Source organism: Nomascus leucogenys, chromosome 2, assembly GCF_006542625.1.
Source record: "Nomascus leucogenys isolate Asia chromosome 2, Asia_NLE_v1, whole genome shotgun sequence".
Classification (NCBI taxonomy): domain Eukaryota; kingdom Metazoa; phylum Chordata; class Mammalia; order Primates; family Hylobatidae; genus Nomascus; species Nomascus leucogenys.
In genome coordinates, this window is record NC_044382.1 from 99,301,507 (window position 1) to 99,319,919 (window position 18,413).

At 36.7% G+C, this 18,413-nt stretch overlaps 1 protein-coding gene across 1 annotated transcript in view; it reads left to right on the forward strand.

The window, feature by feature from the left end:
• Positions 1–18,413, forward strand: part of ADGRV1 (adhesion G protein-coupled receptor V1) — a 602,359-nt gene that overhangs the window by 124,395 nt on the left and 459,551 nt on the right. Inside the window, exons 32-38 of the mRNA XM_003261601.2 lie at positions 285–466; positions 1,584–2,395; positions 4,638–4,847; positions 11,424–11,554; positions 12,148–12,247; positions 13,156–13,335; positions 15,686–15,849. Of these exons, the coding sequence (XP_003261649.2) occupies positions 285–466; positions 1,584–2,395; positions 4,638–4,847; positions 11,424–11,554; positions 12,148–12,247; positions 13,156–13,335; positions 15,686–15,849 (1,779 nt within the window). The remainder of the gene's footprint in view (positions 1–284; positions 467–1,583; positions 2,396–4,637; positions 4,848–11,423; positions 11,555–12,147; positions 12,248–13,155; positions 13,336–15,685; positions 15,850–18,413) is intronic.

An 18,413-nucleotide genomic window follows, 5' to 3' on the forward strand; every position in this document is an offset into this window, starting at 1 on the left:
GGTATTAAAATTGAGTCACATGATTATATAACAATATTAAGGAGTTTAAACAGCCTGTATGTCTTATATATAACTAGGTTCTATTATTAAATGTTGATGGTGGGTTATTCTGTTACATGCTGGGTTTGTAAGTGTAATTGGTGGAGTTTCTTTTAGTCCATTTATATTTCATTCCATTTTGTTCCTGTACTTGTATGCATATGTTTGATTTTTTTCCCTTGAATCATTTTTATTCTAATTTCAGAACTGTGATGCTGTTAAGGAAGTTTTCACTGTATTTTTAGGTTATCCAAGTGCAACTAACTGATGCCTCTGGTGGAGGTACTGTTGGGTTAGATCGAATTGCAAATATTATTATTCCTGCCAATGATAATCCTTATGGTACAGTAGCCTTTGCTCAGACGGTTTATCGTGTTCAAGAGCCTCTGGAAAGAAGTTCCTGTGCTAATATAACTGTCAGGCGAAGGTATATGAGATAGCTACTTGCATCTGTGGGAGTGATGAGAGTTGTGGGGTGGTGGGGAAGGATCCCTTGCACAGTTAAATCATTTAGGTTTTGTGGTTTTTTCTATGCCATAAATTATTTTATAGGTTATTTTAATTTGTTAATTGAATTATGCTTATTAGTATAAAGGGCCTTTCATTTATCATACCTATTGTTAGTGAAATGGGTAATAAATTTTACGTCACTGGGCTCTCTAACCACAGAAATGCATTGCTCTAATCTGTAATTTGTTACAATTAGTACTTAAATATAACTGGCTTTTAAATTAAAGAACATTTGTATGATGTATGAAGGAGTTGATTTCCAGGTCTGTTTTTTCTTGCTGTTTTTTTCTTTTTTTGTGAGGCAGCATTGGGCTCACTGAGCTCCTTCAGAAATAGAAAACAGGATCTTGGGAACTTGTGACAAGTACAGTCATCCCTCTGGTATCCACAGGGGATTGATTGCAGGGTCCTTGGATATAACAAAATCCTTGGATGCTCCTCTTTAATATAAAGTGGTGTAAAATATAAAATTTGCATATAACCTATGCACAGCCATCCGTATACTTTAAATCATCTCTAGATTACTTATAATACCTAATACAATGTAAATGCTATGTAAATAGTTGCTATACTGGACTGGTTTTTAAAGTTTGTATTTAAAAAAAATTTTTTTTCTGAATATTTTTGATCTGCGGTCTTGAATCCACAGATGTAGAACCTGTGGATAGGGAGGGCTGACTGTTACTACATTTCCTCAAAATGTAGTCAAGTTTGTTATCATTGTTACTTTGTTTCAGTTAAGTATAGCAATAAAAATTAACTTAGTAATTTTGTTTTGAAACCCTGAATTTGCATACCTTGGAAAATATTTTCATAGCTTGGTTAAAAATAAATATTGTTTGATTGAAAATTAGCAAGGTTTCCTCACAGGAGAAGACAAAATGTTGGGAGACAAGTGTAATTAAGAAACAGGATTGTGTTTGTACTACGACTTTAAACTTTTTAAAAAAAATTAAAAACCACAATCAGCATTCCTTTTCTGTATGTGTAATTGAGCGCTTAACCTATCTTTTAATTGTCACTCCACATTTTAGCGGAGGGCACTTTGGTCGGCTGTTGTTGTTCTACAGTACTTCCGACATTGATGTAGTGGCTCTGGCAATGGAGGAAGGTCAAGATTTACTGTCCTACTATGAATCACCAATTCAAGGGGTGCCTGACCCACTTTGGAGAACTTGGGTGAATGTCTCTGCCGTGGGGGAGCCCCAATATACCTGTGCCACTTTGTGCCTTAAGGAACAAGCTTGCTCAGCGTTTTCATTTTTCAGTGCTTCTGAGGGTCCCCAGTGTTTCTGGATGACATCATGGATCAGCCCAGCTGTCAACAATTCAGACTTCTGGACCTACAGGAAAAACATGACCAGGGTAGCATCTCTTTTTAGTGGTCAGGCTGTGGCTGGGAGTGACTATGAGCCTGTGACAAGGCAATGGGCCATAATGCAGGAAGGTGATGAATTTGCAAATCTCACAGTGTCTGTTCTTCCTGATGATTTCCCGGAGATGGATGAGAGTTTTCTAATTTCTCTCCTTGAAGTTCACCTCATGAACATTTCAGCCAGTTTGAAAAATCAGCCAACCATAGGACAGCCAAATACTTCTACAGTTGTCATAGCACTAAATGGTGATGCCTTTGGAGTGTTTGTGATCTACAGTATTAGTCCCAATACTTCCGAAGATGGCTTATTTGTTGAAGTTCAGGAGCAGCCCCAAACCTTGGTGGAGCTGATGATACACAGGACAGGGGGCAGCTTAGGTCAAGTGGCAGTCGAATGGCATGTTGTTGGTGGAACAGCTACTGAAGGTTTAGATTTTATAGGTGCTGGAGAGATTCTGACCTTTGCTGAAGGTGAGCAATGGTTCTAAATGAATTTCAGTTGCCCCTGGTAAAGTCATCATAGTCCATTTTTATGATAAAATTTATAAGAATTCTTACTGTGTACATTCTTGCTAATATATAAAAATGTAGTTTGGCTTTAGAAAAAATAGAAGGTAATTGGCTTGTTAATGTTTGACATGACATACATAGACTGACATGACTGTACATACATATCTTTTTAGTTTAAAAAATAGATTTTCCGGGAATGTGTGAATTTCATCCCTTTATGTTTGATAGTAGTGTCTTTAACAAAGCACAAAGGAAACTATAAGGCAAGTTCTAATTTTGTAAGGGAAATTTTCATAATGAACCATGTACCTACAACCATACATGTTGGTAAGAAGCAGTGGTAGCTAGGAAAATGAGTATTAATTGATAAACATTTTCATATGCACTAGACAAATCAGGAAATATCATCAGAGAAAATTATTTGTAAGTAAAAGTAGCATAAACTTTGGTGACTGCATTTATATTACATTAATCCTAGTGATCAATTTATAGTACTGTTCCTACACTTGCGATCACTTGTAAATTTTCATAAACAATATACTGATATTTTACATGATCAGCTAATTAGAATTAGGATCAGATTGGTTCTTTTTCAGGACTGGTTGACTCCTGTGCTATTTAAAATTGGGAAAGTTAGTATGTTTAAAATAGTTTTCTTTGGGTGTGGGAAATGTATCTTTACAGAGATTATTGATTACATCCTCATTTGGGCAATTATATATTCCACAAAATTTTTTAAAACATAGTGCTTTTCTGGTTGAAAAAGTAATGTATACTCTAAAAACCTCAGAATATACAACAAAATGCAGGAAAGAAACTTTATTCATAATTCTATATTTTAGAACAATCCATTATATTTGTTGTTTAACTTTTTAAGGCATATACTTTTTTTTGGAAACTAATTAGAGGTCATGGTACATATGTAATATGCTTTTTGAAACATATAATACTCATCATGTTTTAGAGTAAATTTTAAAAATTGTATAAAATATTTTAATTATGGTTATTTTCTAGTCAGTGATTTGAGGATTTAGTGGGATATGATATGCTTGAGGGAAGATGGGAACAGGTTAGTAATTGGTAACTTTTCTATTTCAAAAGGAATAATGAAAATGTAACAAGGAGGGAGTGGAAATGAAAATATAAAGTTAGATTTTTCCAGTGGTTTTGTTAACTACAAAGAAAGTTATATATAAAGAAATAGCATTATATAAATTACTATTACCATGAATTATAACCTTAGCATCACACAAAATGGACTCTGTTTTATAGCTCTTGCTATAGATTCTTAGATAATGCAGACTCTCTTAAAGCAATCTTGACACTGTTGTATTGATGCAAATGCAGCAGGGTCACAAAAGAGAGAACATGCATTTAATCTCCTTTCTCCTTTTCCCTGCCTTTTCTTTTCCCACTCTTTCATTCTCTCTCCAGAAAGTGGGGAGAACATAGAATAGGGGACACCTTAGGCTGAACGGCAGAAAGTATTGGATTCAGGGACATTCTGTGGTGCCCTATCTACTAGATCAAATTGCAAAGTAGATTGCTTGGACTTTTGTTGCTGTCACTTGTCCCTTTGAGTTCCTCTTTTGTTTTCTTCCTTCATTGCACTACTTCCTGGAGACTGGTACTTGATGCTGTCATCTCATCTCATCAGTTACTCAAAGATGCATCTCATTTAGACTGGTTCTTTTGCTCAGAATTTGACATCCCTTTTTAGTTCCTCGTTTTGACCACCATTCCCTAAGTGTCCCTGGTTTTTCAGGAAGGTATTGTGTTGATATCTGATTAAAATTATCACAGTAATGCCAGAATGAGAATGAGACTCCACTTTCCTAAAGGGAGTTGTTTCTAAACAGGATACCTTTGAAGCTCTTTTCCTAGCTAGGTCACTGTTCTTGGCTAACAACCAGAAAGTAAAGCCATGATTCTTTGAAACAATTCTACCTTTTAACTTTCCCATAATTCAAAACGTCCTTCTCCACAATCTGTCTTCATTAATGAAATTTTACAGTGTTTGATATGTGAAAAGATATATATATATATAATTAAAATTTGCTTATGTTGCCCATGATATGGAACTGTTGTAATTCACTCATATTTTTACTTAACTTTTAAAAATAGAAATTATTTTGGGCCTTTCTGAGTTCTCTGTGTTGGTGATTTTGTTACTTTGGTTTTTATTCCATTGATGTTTTTATAGGTGAAACCAAAAAGACAGTTATTTTAACCATCTTGGATGACTCTGAACCAGAGGATGATGAAAGTATCATAGTTAGTTTGGTGTACACTGAAGGTGGAAGTAGAATTTTGCCAAGCTCCGACACTGTTAGAGTGAACATTTTGGCCAATGACAATGTGGCAGGAATTGTTAGCTTTCAGACAGCTTCCAGATCTGTTATAGGTCATGAAGGTGGGTTCCTTTTTTTGTTAAGCATATTCATTTTCTTTTCTATGGATGTCATTTTTTGTCTAGTTCTTTAAAACTTCTGATATTTTTTCCCTTTCATTATTTTGTTGAACTGTGTGTGTGTTAATCTGCATAGAACTTCTTTGGGAGAAGGCTTTATAATGAACTGTTTAGCCAGATTTAGGAGCCTTGCAAACCAATACCATGTTCTAGCTTGCCATTCTCTACTGGTATGATTTTAAGGAAGTTAAACCTGAAATGCTTAGTTTTACCATTTGTTAAATGATTCAAAATATTACTTAATAGGTTTATTTGTGAGGATTAAGTGAGCTAATAAAGGTAAAGTGCTTAGCATAGTTCCTGGCAAGTATAGTGTATGCCCAAGGGTAGCTGTTGTTATCAAACAGTGAAACATTGGCAACCGGTTAAAAACAAGTAATAGTTTGTAATCAGTGAATATTTTAGCCTGGATTTTATATTGTGTTTGTATATTTTATGAACAAATTGCCAAACCTTATAAAATGTCTTTTTTTTCCTTAAAAAACAGTAATTTTCTTGAATTCTTAGTTAATATTTTACATCATATGTAGGGTTTTGCATAAAGGGGCTAATTTTTGTGTGTTTAAAACAGAACAGTGTTTTTTGTCTTCGAGTAAGCCTGTTTTGGGCTAAATAGGTATTGATAGCCTGTGTTTCATTACATAGTTTATCTGGAATTAAAAAAATAATTTTACCTTGAATAGTTAATAAATGAAAAGGATATAGATTATGTACTTGGACATCTATTTAATAGATGAGAAAACAAATTGAGACATAGAGAGATTAAAAGACTTGATAGTGTCAGATGGTTAGTGGCTGTGCCAGAAACAGAATGTATTTTACTGTATTACCTTTTCCCTTACTGTACTTCCAACTTGCAAGTTTATTTATCCATGCAAATATTCGAGCCATTTTCAGTACTCTACTTTTATTAATGGTTTGGAATTGCATGTTGTCATAGCAGTAATGAGTAAAAGTGACTAATTCCATAAATCTAACCTAAAGACAGATCATCAACTATCAAAAAGTTATTTGTAACATAATACAGAGTTACTGCAGGAATAGTTAATAATAATGACAACAGTAACACTTATGGAGTGTTTTCTGTGTGGCAGAAACTGCACCTTCATTATTTCACTTAAGTTTAACAGCAGTCCTATGAAATAGGTATAATCGTATACACCAGATTTTCATACAAGGAAACTGAATTTGAGAGAGACTAAATAGCAACAATTATTCAGTGGTCGTGCTTATGCCCAGCTGTGTCAAATCCAAAGCCCATGCTATATAGGGCACCTGGTGAGGAGAGACTTTGTTTTGCTTGAACTCGCGTCTGCTGCAGAACCTGGCAATGCAGGGACTTTTGGTAAATATTTGAAGTTATTTCAGTTGGAAGCGTAATGAATTTGAGTAGCAGTGCCTGTGTGAGGGAAGGAAATTAGTGAGAGAACCTGACTCTGTCTCAGGTTAAAGGTGGACATTGGTTAAAGATGATAGCTGAAATCTGGAAAATGAATAGGATGATTTTTGTGGACAGAGGAAAAAAAGCAAATTATCGGAATGGAACCATGCAGAACATCAGACTAAGGTGCTGGGAAAGAAAAATTACCCGAGAGGAGAGAGAAGCCTTTGCTGGAGAGGCAGGGAGAAACCAGGGAGAGAGTGTGTTTTCAATCAAGTTACTAACTAACATGGTCAAAAAGGGGAGTTAGATCTCGAATGGGCCAAATAAAACAGTAGCAATGTTAGATGAATTTTAAAGGAGGATTGGGGATAGGAAGCAAATATCTAAGGATGACAAACGTAGAGGTCTTCAGGGGGTCCTCCTCAGTGTGGCTTTCAGGAGGCCACCTGTTCAGTGTTTGCTTCTGGTCTGTGACAAGAGGACTGGAAACTCTTACAACAATTTCACTTTGCTGTGATCTCCAAAAGCAGTATCTATGGGCTGGTATTTTGTATGTTTTTTTTTCGTTTGTGTTAGTTTTTTGCTATTTAACTTATCTAGTCATTTATTTTATTCTGTTTTGTAAGAGGGTCAGCCTCTGATGGATTAAGGCAAACAAAACAAAACAAAACACAAAGCCCTGTCCTTCACAGCAGGAAGTTTTGAGAAGCACTGCTTATTGGCTGTGACAGCAAGGAGAGGAGAAACATTGGATAAAACAGATGACAGGGGAGCATTTGGGATTTGTTTTGTTTTGTTGAAGAAATATGGGGAAGAAAAAGAGAATCAAAGTGTTAGTGGTATGGAAGGTACAAACAAGAGCTGAGATCAGGAAAGGATAGATGAGATTTAAGGAGGGACTTACAGCTAGACTAGGCATGCGCTTTTCAGCAGTATGATGAAATTTCTTTTCTAAGGAATACAAAACAATTTGGATGTCTAGGATCAATTTAATTAATTTTAACTGTAGGGCCACTAATGTTGTGAAAGTGCATCCTATGAGCCTGGATGGTGGTGCTAGTGATGAGTTGGAGGGCTCTGAAGACACTGAGGCCCTCCTGCTGGGTACCACAACGTCTTGGAGAAACTGCAGACATGAACACCTGCAGTCTCTTTGGCCCAGATGAACTTCACCTGAAAACAATATTGTGGCCTCGTCAGTTTCCAACAGCTAATTATCTGCAGGAGAGGCAGAGAGGAAAGATTAGTAATTAAAATAAATGGTTCAAAGGTGTTATTGGTTAAAAATCTGCTTTAGCATATCAATCTAAAACACCAAATTGCATTTATTGCTGGCATGAGTGCTCCCTAGATTTTTTACATTTTCTACATAAAGGTTGGAGTCAATTTCTATTTTTTGCTTACTTTTTTCTCTTCATTCCTAAGCCTTTTCCTAGATTATAAATTATTTTTTCAAAAACATATTAAGCCACAATAGTTCAGTATTTTGTGTATGCTTTATATTACCATGAAAATTGCACAGAGAAATGTGTATCATGATGAGTTTATGAAAGTGAATTAATGAAAACATCATGGTGATTCTTCAGAGATAACCACTAAACAAATGGGGTAAAAAATAATTGTGCCGTGTGAGCTTTTAACAGTGTTAACATTGCTTTTGGCCTAGTGTTGGAGTTTCATTTATGTGATTAGATTTACAATGTGGACTATGCTGAACTTCTGGCTCTAGAATGCATTTTTGATTCATGGGAGGAGTTGCCTTAGTCTCTAACAATGCATTGAATTCTGTAGAATCCTGTTTCTACATTTTGTCCTAATGCAGTTGGAGAGCTGCCCAGTGGTAAATATTACTTTCTTTCAAATGTAATGGACAGAATTTAGAAACATGGGACAATGGATTTTACTATGGTTGCACACTGGGTATAAATGTGCTCTTTATAAATCTGTGCTAGGTATTTCTCTCAGTCACCCAACTGAGCAGCATCATAATCATTATGTCATGTTCGATGGATTTTAAATTTTTTCTTCTCTTAGGGACAGCGTGAAGCTTTTTTACACAAAGATTTGAACAAGAAATGTGATTCTTTAAAGAAATATATAGAACCGCTCTACTGGAAACACTCAACTTTTTCTTAACTGTTCTTATTGACAGTCTGTGCTTCACATTATTCATATTCCTATAATTGTTTTATCCCATTTTCTTTTTTAGTATAGAGGGCAATTTGGATACTATACATATGTCATGTATACACGAATCTATTAAAATATATTTTCTGTATTTTGGTTTTCCATTAGTTTTATGTACATTGTAGTTGGTGTTTATCTTTGTAAAAAGAATTCTGGTCTTGAAAATAAGTGTCTAAAACACTTAGGTTTATTAAAATGCATTCTTCATTCATATTCTTTATCTGCATTAGGTTAGTCCTAGATACCATATAACAGATCTGCTTTAGAGTTGAAATATGTCACTAACTTTTGGTAAACTCTGGATTTCGTATCAAGATGATCGTCCGGTTATGTAGTCAGACACTTTGTTAGGTAAAGGTTCTTCTGCCTTTCATCTTGGGAAAAAACTAGAAGGCTATTGAGTATCTAGTAAAGTCTTTGTCATCTAAAAATAACATACTCTCAAGACTTTTCTTCTGTCTTTTCCCTTAAATTTGGAAGGCTAAGCACTTATTTTTAAGTTTTTCATTTTCCTGTGACTGTTTGACTTTTCATCCTGGCAGAAGGTATCTTTCTGATATGTCCAGTCATTTTTTCTAGGAGGCATTTTAAATGGACCTGGCTCTTGGGAGTCTGCAATAAAGAGACAGAATACATACCTCCCTTTTGATTATTGCTTAGAAAAAATTTCACACTATTCTTGCTGTTGACATGATACATTTTCACTAGGCTTACAAGATTATGCGTTTAAGAAATACTTCATTTATCTTTTATTTATGTGCTTCTCTATGTGCATGTGTGTGCGCATGTGTTTGTGTATATGTGTGTTTGTGTGTATCATACTTCAAATTATATTTTTGCAGTATTTTCTTGCAAGTTACTTTCATAGTAACTTTTTAAATTTTCAGAGGGGATATTGATGAAGTAGTATTAGACTTTGAGTGTTTTTACATGTATTAAGTTTGTCTGAACATTTTACTTTCTTTTCTCCTAAGCATTTTATTTTTACTTTTACCTAAAAATGATGTATTTATTCCCAAATCTCTATGTCTAAACTTGCAACCGCAATTTTATTATTGTGATTATAGATTACCCTTCAACATGGAAATTTTTTGACCTGCATTTTGTTTTCTTGCCATTTGTTTTCTCTTTGCACTTTAGTACTTCATTAAACTTCCATAATTTTCTTTCTGAACCATTAACAAATTTTGTGATTTGAAAAGTTTGAAAACCACGACTCTTTTTGAAAGAGTCACCAGACAACACTCTAGGTGAAATAGCTTAATAACTTCAAGGATTTTTCTATGCTTTTTAGTAATAAATTTTTGTTTTTCAATATTCCAAACTTGCTCTATAAGAAATTCTATATATTGTACAATAGAGAGACACCAGAGTTTCATAGTAGTGTCTATATTTTGTTCACAAGTTTTACAAATACAAAATTTTTAAATGGTATGCTAGCAACGGCTGACTATACGTAGTCTTTCATTTTCATCCCAATCTTTGGACAATCCGATCTAGAAATTCCTGTGCTTTTAAAAGATAAATCTAAGACATAGTCTACTAATGTAATGGTAACTAAATTTCTTTTGTATTGACACACTTAAAATGTGTTTTAAGAAGTGAGCTTGCAGTGAGTGGAGATCGCAACACTGCACTCCAACCTGGGTGACAGAGCGAGACTCCGTCTCAAAAAAAAAAAAAAAAAAAAAGAAGTCTTTCTAATGCTTTTGTTTATATTATCCACTCTCCTTAAAATGTTCATTTTGTTAAAATTGTGTTTAAATTTAGTATGAAAAATTATTTTGTGTTTTTAAATTGAAATTAAGATAGTCTCTAAATTAATTAATTCATGGTATTTTAAGAAATCTTCCTATAAGAAATATTTGTTGTCTTCAGAAATAAAAAATGTGGCAGTTTAAAAAATACTGGAAAACAGTGTTTAAATTTTATTGCTTTATTTCTACTTTTTAAAAAATGTTTGAAGGTATTACTTATATACACAAAAGTTACTTGGACAGCTAACTGAACTAAAACTAACTAAAAGTGACATTTTTAGTGAATGTTTGTGGTTTTTAACTATATGTCTATGCTATACAATTTGATTAAGGATGTTGTCTTCTAAATCTTTTTAAACATCATTCTATCTTTGCATAATAATAATTTTTTAGTGATACAGTTCATTGGTATTTCTTAGCTGTGTTCATCATCATATAAAGCTAGTGAATTGAGCATATTTTCAACAAGTCATATGGCTATTAGCATGCTCCCTAACAGCTTACTTTATGCTTTTAGCAATTTGAAAGACATGTTATGATTTTCTTCACTTTTGTAAAGTATTATATGGAGATAAAAGCCAGGAATAGAAGAGATCTAAAATGTCTCCATCATCCAGGAAGGATAACTGTAACTTTGGCAAAGTTACAGATGTTGATGTACAGATTTGACACCTTTCCTTTGTATTTCTTTTTATAAAACAAAATCATTGATGGTATATGTAAGTTACAACTAAAGAAATGTGATTTTCAGGTATTTGCAAGCATTTTTATGCATGCATTGTGTAAAATCACATTGCATATCAGTGTAAGGATTTGTGCCCTTTTGAAAAGTGAAGGAAGAATTTACTTGTGTTACTATCATGAGGACTTTATTATTTTCTTTACAGAACACTTATGTTCTGATGCATGTTTTGGAGTGTATAAAAGTTTGTGTTTCCCATTTTAGCATGTGCTTTTGTAACTTTTACATATTGAATTTCCTGAAGTTCTACTACATTGAAGTATTCAGAAGTGGGATAATAAACAATAAGCATGTATAAAGCTTCTAGAAAATTCAAAACAAAACAGCTTTGTAGTGTTCTTGGGAAAGGTGCTGTAATAGTTGCATGCTTGGGATTTGGGTTTTGTTGAGTTCAAATGTGAAGTTTATTTTCCATTAAGCATTTATCAATTTACACATTTTACTTGCAGGAGAAATTTTACAATTCCATGTGATAAGAACTTTCCCTGGTCGAGGAAATGTTACTGTTAACTGGAAAATTATTGGGCAAAATCTAGAACTCAATTTTGCTAACTTTAGTGGACAACTCTTCTTTCCTGAGGTAATACTGCAAAGAAAAGTTGATCACAAATACCTAGAAAGAATGGTGTATTTTGAGGAAAATGGGATAGAAAAGCAGCACTATTGTTGTTATTATCTTTCTCTCTTCGCCAGACCTACTTCGTATGAATTCTTTGATGATGTATTTAATTGTTTTTATCTTCCTTCCCGTTGCCTCAATATTAAGCCAAGCCAATATTACCCTCTGCCTTGAGTAGTACATTGGACTTTTAATGACTAGTGTCCCTGCAGCACTTGTATTCTTTTCTCTGCTCTAGTTTTTTCTATTCACCATTGTTGTAGAAACCTCCCCAACTTTGTGCTTTGAGATTTCCAATAGTGCTACATTGCTCAGTGAATAAGATTTACGTTCATTAGCTCAGCATTCAAGGTCTTCCACAATTAGCCCCTGTCTGCTTGGAGATTAGGTTCCCATGAGTCAGTGGTTTTTATTTATTTATTTTTAAGCCACAGAACTTTTGTTTCAATGAAAATATGTTTGCCTGCACAATTTATAAGGTGAATAAAAATAAAGCAGGAGATAGTTCATATTCAATAACGACAGATGGATTGATTTCTTTCTGTATGACATAGGGGTCATTGAATACAACATTGTTTGTGCATTTGTTGGATGACAACATTCCTGAGGAGAAAGAAGTATACCAAGTCATTCTGTATGATGTCAGGACACAAGGTAATTCAGAATTTAATTTTAATTTTTTTTGGTATATTCTTTTTGTAAAAGAAAGTTGTTGTTATCTCTGTATTTAACAATTAGATGCATACCAATTTTTAAAATGTTACTTTATTATGTGTCCCCTAGAAATGTTAGATCTAAAAAACATTAGCACCATATGGGAATACTTATCTTTATAGACTAGGGGAAAAAGCCCTGAAACGTTTTGCTAAATGGTTACTTACAGAATAAAATTCATTTCCGAAGGTAGAATTTTTTTGAAATTAATTTGAGACTTACAAGCCAATTTGAATTTTGGACCAATTATATGGATAAATCAAATTTAGTCTTTTCTTTTTGCGACAGGGTCTCACTCTGTCGCCAGGCTGGAGTGCAGTGGCGTGATCTCAGTTCACTGCAGCCTCCGCCTCCCAGGTTCAAGCGATTCTCCTGCCTCAGTCTTCCGAGTAGCTGGGACTACAGGAGTGCATCACCACGCCCAGCTAATTTTTGTATTTTAGTAGAGACGAGGTTTCACCATGTTGGCCGGGATGATCTCAATCTCTTGATCTTGTGATCTGTCTGCCTCGCCCTCCCAAAGTGCTGGGATTACAGGCGTGAGCCAACACACCTGGCCCAAATTGAGTCATTTTTAAGCAAATTATCTGGGTACTTTCCTCAGTTTCTATTCAATTTCTATAATTCTGATAACCAGTATAACCCCAATAATGACAGTAATACGTGAAGTGAAGAAATTCATGATCTTCCACCTGAAAGAAAAATGGAATGTGGCTTTTGTTAACCTGAAGATTTGTTAGAGAATAGAACACTTTTGATTACCTTAATGTTTCAGAGAGTGAGGTTATGTTTCCAGCGATTAAAAGCTAATGCCAAATCACTGTTAGATTCCTCCCTGACATTTTTAGGAGTTCCACCAGCTGGAATCGCCCTGCTTGATCCTCAAGGATATGCAGCTGTCCTCACAGTAGAAGCCAGTGATGAACCACATGGAGTTTTAAATTTTGCTCTTTCATCAAGATTTGTGTTACTACAAGAGGCTAACATAACTATTCAGCTTTTCATCAACAGAGAATTTGGATCTCTAGGTTTGTGTTACTCTAGAATGAATGGGGTTTCCAGGCAAGTGCTTACTAATATTCTACTTGTGTGGATGAAAGCCATTGCTAAAATCAGGGACAGGAGAAAATTAATATTTCTTCATTCAGGACAGAACTTTATAACTTCTTTATTTTTGAAAAGATTAAAGGAATTATCTATTTTCACAGAAATGCTATGTAATTAACATAACATTTCAGCAGCATACAATAATTTAGGCTGTCTGTGGGTCTCCTAATCTACGCTGGGCTTGGCCATGGGTGGCTCTATTCCATATGTCTGTCATTCTTCTCCGGGAACCAATGGTAGCACGAAAAACCGAGTGAAAATGTGTCCGGAATTAGTGGGTTCTTGGTCTCCCTGACTTCAAGAATGAAGCCGCAGACCCTTGCGGTGAGTGTTACAGTTCTTAAAGGCGGCGGGTCCGGAGTTTGTTCCTTCTGATGTTCAGATGTGTTCGGAGTTTCTTCCTTCTGGTGGGTTCGTGGTCTCGCTGGCTCAGGAGTGAAGCTGCAGATCTTCACAGTGAGTGTTACAGCTCTTAAGGAGGCGCGTCTGGAGTTGTTCGTTCCTCCCGGTGGGCTTGTGGTCTCGCTGGCTTCAGGAGTGAAGCTGCAGACCTTCGCAGTGAGTGTTACAGTTCATAAAGGCAGTGTGGACTCAAAGAGTGAGCAGTAGCAAGATTTATTGCAAAGAGCGAAAGAACAAAGCTGCCACAGTGTGGAAGGGGACCCGAGCGGGTTGCCATTGCTGGCTCGGGCAGCCTGCTTTTATTCTCTTATCTGGCCCACGTCCTGCTGATTGGTAGAGCCGAGTGGTCTGTTTTGACAGGGCGCTGATGTGCGTTTACCATCCCTGAGCTAGATATAAAAGTTCTCCGGGGCGGTGGCTCACGCTGTCCGCCTCTGGGGCGAGGGGGGCTCACGGTCAGGATCGGACCGGTGACCCGTCTCTAAAAACAAAATTAGCCGGCTGGCGGCGCTGTAGTCATATGAAGCTAGCAGAATGCTACCGGTAGCTCATGGCGAGATCGCCACGACTCCAGCTGTAAGAGCAGACCTCAAAAAAAAAAAAAGTCTCCACGTCCGCATCAGATCAGTTAGATACAGAGTATCGACACAAAGGTTCTCCAAGGCCCCACCAGAGCAGCTAGATACAGAGTGTCGACTGGTGCACTCACAAACCCTGAGCTAGATACAGAGTGTCGACTGGTATATTTACAATCCTTGAGCTAGACATAAAGGTTCTCCATGGCCCCACCAGATCAGCTAGATGGAGTGTTGATTGGTGCACTCACAAACCCTGAGCTAGACACAGGGTGCTGATTGGTGTATTTACAATCCCTGAGCTAGACATAAAGGTTCTCCACATCTCCACCAGACTCAGGAGCCCAGCTGGCTTCACCCAGTGGATCCCACACAGGGGCTACAGGTGGGGCTGCCTGCCCGTCCCGTGCTGTGTGCTCGCACTCAGCCCTTGGATGGTCGATGGGACTGGGGGCCGTGGAGCAGGGGGTAGCTCTCGTCCGGGAGGCTCGGGCCACCCAGGAGCCCATGGAGGGTGTGGGAGGCTCAGGCATGGCGGGCTGCAGGTCCTGAGCCCTGCCCCGCGGGAAGGCAGCTAAGGTCCGGTGAGAAATCGAGCACAGTGCCCGTGGGTCGGCACTGCTGGGGGACCCAGTACACCCTCCGCAGCCGCTGGCCTGGGTGCTAAGCCCCTCATTGTCCAGGGCCAGCAGGGCCGGCGGGCTGCTCCGAGTGGGGGGGGGCCCGCCAAGCCCACGCCCACCCGGAACTCCAGCCGGCCCGCAAGCCCCGCGCACAGCCCCGGTTCCCGCTCGCGCCTTTCCCTCCACACCTCCCTGCAAGCTGAGGGAGGCGGCTCCCGCCTAGGCCAGCCCAGAAAGGAGCTCCCACAGTGCAGCGGCGGGCTGAAGGGCTCCTCAAGTGCCACCAAAGTGGGAGCCCAGGCAGAGGAGGTGCTGAGAGCGAGCGAGGGCTGTGAGGACTGCCAGCATGCTGTCACCTCTCAAAAATGTGTAAGGCCCTCTGAGGTCTAGGGTTAGAACCAGCACATCATCATTTTTATCTTGTTCTATTGGCCAAAACAAGTCACATATCCAAATTTAAAGTCTAGAGGCGGGGAAATATGCTTTTCCCACAATGAGACACCCATGATCCATCACATGGTAAAGATTATGGATATAGGAAGGGGTGAGGAATTGGGACCAATAATACTAGTTACTGAAGGTGCTTTTAGGAAAGGCAAAAAAACTCACAATGGGATATTATTGTAAACATTTAGATAATTATAAAACATTTTTGCAACCTATTCAATTAGGAGCTATCAATGTCACATATACCACGGTTCCTGGAATCCTGAGTCTGAAGAACCAAACAGTAGGAAACCTAGCAGAGCCAGAAGTTGATTTTGTCCCTGTCATTGGCTTTCTGATTTTAGAAGAAGGGAAAACAGCGGCAGCCATCAACATTACCATTCTTGAGGTAAAACTCTTATATATTTTTCCTTATTATTGTATTGAACCTGAAGTAACTACATAGAAGGTAGAAATTGATGGAAGAGTCTATAACATATAAGAAGTAACATTTAGTAAGACACTTCTAGTGACTTTGCATTTTAAGACATCAAGTTTCATGAAAACTAAGTTTACCTGAGTTTTTTCTATTAGTAAAAAAAAAAAAAAATTACTCTGAATTTAATATCAGGTTTGGACACTCTACAATTATAATACCGGAAACTTGGTGAATTCTTTTCTGCTTGTTCTCCCTGCTGGTACCTTTGAATCATCTTATTTCTTTTCTTGATTTTGTTGTTGTTTGTTTTTTTAATCTGTTCTTGTTTAGATAGACAGGCCTGCTGTTACGTGTTTTATTATAGACATGTCTGTGATAAAGAATTTTCTTAGGGCAGTCCCCTTTGAGATGCCATACACCTAAGAGGTTTCAAGGAGTATTTTGATTACTCCAAAGGATTCTTTGGACCAGAAGATCCATGTATGTCAGAATCTATGTTGGTAGTAGGACCGGTTAAATTAGAGATAGGGAGAAACTCACTAGAGGCAGATGGCACAAAATACGATTATGGTTACCTTAAGCTTAACATAATCATTAGTGATTGAAATTACATTTTAAAGAATTTTTCATATTGTGGAATCTCATGTTGTTTTGGGACTCAGTTACCTAAATACATTTCCAAGAGGTTTATAAAAATGGTACTCATGGAGGCAGTAGGAGATGGTGTGTAGGACAGGGGAAGGGAAAGAGGGAGAAAGCATGAATATTGCAGTTGAAAAAATATTTTTCAATTACTATGTATTTTGGGAGTTCTATTTTAAAATGTATTTTATTATCTTGGAGGCTTGTACTTTTACAAAATTATAAGTGGTGTAAACCATCTACCAACTGAAGTCAGTAACTTATTTTGTTGATTACCGTGGCACTGTGACCTAATATAACAGTATAAAAATTCCAAAGCTGTAAAATTAAAGGTAATATTATGTCAGTATATGGGATATAACACGAGATTTGATAAAGCTTTCAAGTAAGTTATCTTTCAAATGTATACTCTATTAATAAAAATATAAATAAACGGATTGATTATTCCTTAGATATGTTAGTTTTTAAAGCAGAGAATACACAGTCACCCTTATTTTCTCTGAGGAGTCTAGATTTTTTTGAACATGGGGTTTTTGGTTCCACCTTTATTTCATCTTAGATCTTTGCAACCTTTTCTGCTCGCTAAGTAGCACTAGATTAAGAGACTGCAGGCCTATGCATGTAGGAGCAAGCTGCCCTGGGGAGTGGTAGGGAGGAGGTATTGTATGGGGGGTGGGGGACAGTAAGAGTAGGCACAGCAGTCCTTCTATGTCACTGACCTTGTAACTCATGTTGGCCCATATATTACATAAGACAATCTAGAGACCATGATTTTCACTTATATTTTCACATGGAAACATGACTCCATTAAATAAAGTGAGGAGAAAAGCATATGTTAGTGAGTGTGTACTGACATTATATATGCATAAATGTACACACACATTGTGTTTCTTTGTAAATATTGATGGCTGGCTGATCACTCTTGACATGGATTTTGCTAATCCTTATGTTTTTGGTACCTGCCTTATTTTCATTGCTATTATGTGGACTGGTGATTAATAGTAATAGCTATTAATTTTAAAGCATTTTCTCTAGGCCACTCTACACGTATGATTTGTAATCATTATTACAATCTCCCGCCCAAAGGAGCTATTATTGCCTCATTATAGAGATAGTAGAATTGGAGTCCTAAAAGTTAAGTAACTTACTTAAAATTATAGAATTTGGTACTAGGCCTCCTTGAACTGCAGAGTCTTTCTTTTTTCATGGTATTCTATTCCTCCTTCTACACACTGGATATTAAGGTGATTTAAAATGTTTTGTTCATATTATGTTTAAAATAATTAGGCTTATATATTTATATAATCGGTTTACATGTTATATAAATCTAGATTAAAAATGTTAAAATATTTAAGTGGTTTCATGTGGGTCAACCTAATTACTTCCTGTACAACCAAGTATCAGTTTAATACTTTTATGTTTATTTTTTCTAATTTACATCTGTCTACTTTATGGTTGCATTTTTTTTATATTCTTTTTTTTTTAGTGTTTTTTTTTATTATACTTTAGGTTTTAGGGTACATGTGCACAATGTGCAGGTTTGTTACATATGTATCCATGTGCCATGTTGATTTCCTGCACCCATTAACTCGTCATTTAGCATTAGGTATATCTCCGAATGCTGTCCCTCCCCCCTCCCCCAACCCCACAACAGTCCCCGGAGTGTGATGTTCCCCTTCCTGTATCCATGAGTTCTCATTGTTCAATTCCCACCTATGAGTGAGAACATGCGGTGTTTGGTTTTTTGTCCTTGAGATAGTTTACTGAGAATGATGTTTTCCAGTTTCATCCATGTCCCTACAAAGGACATGAACTCATCATTTTTTAAGGCTGCATAGTATTCCATGGTGTATATGTGCCACATTTTCTTAATCCAGTCTATCGTTGTTGGA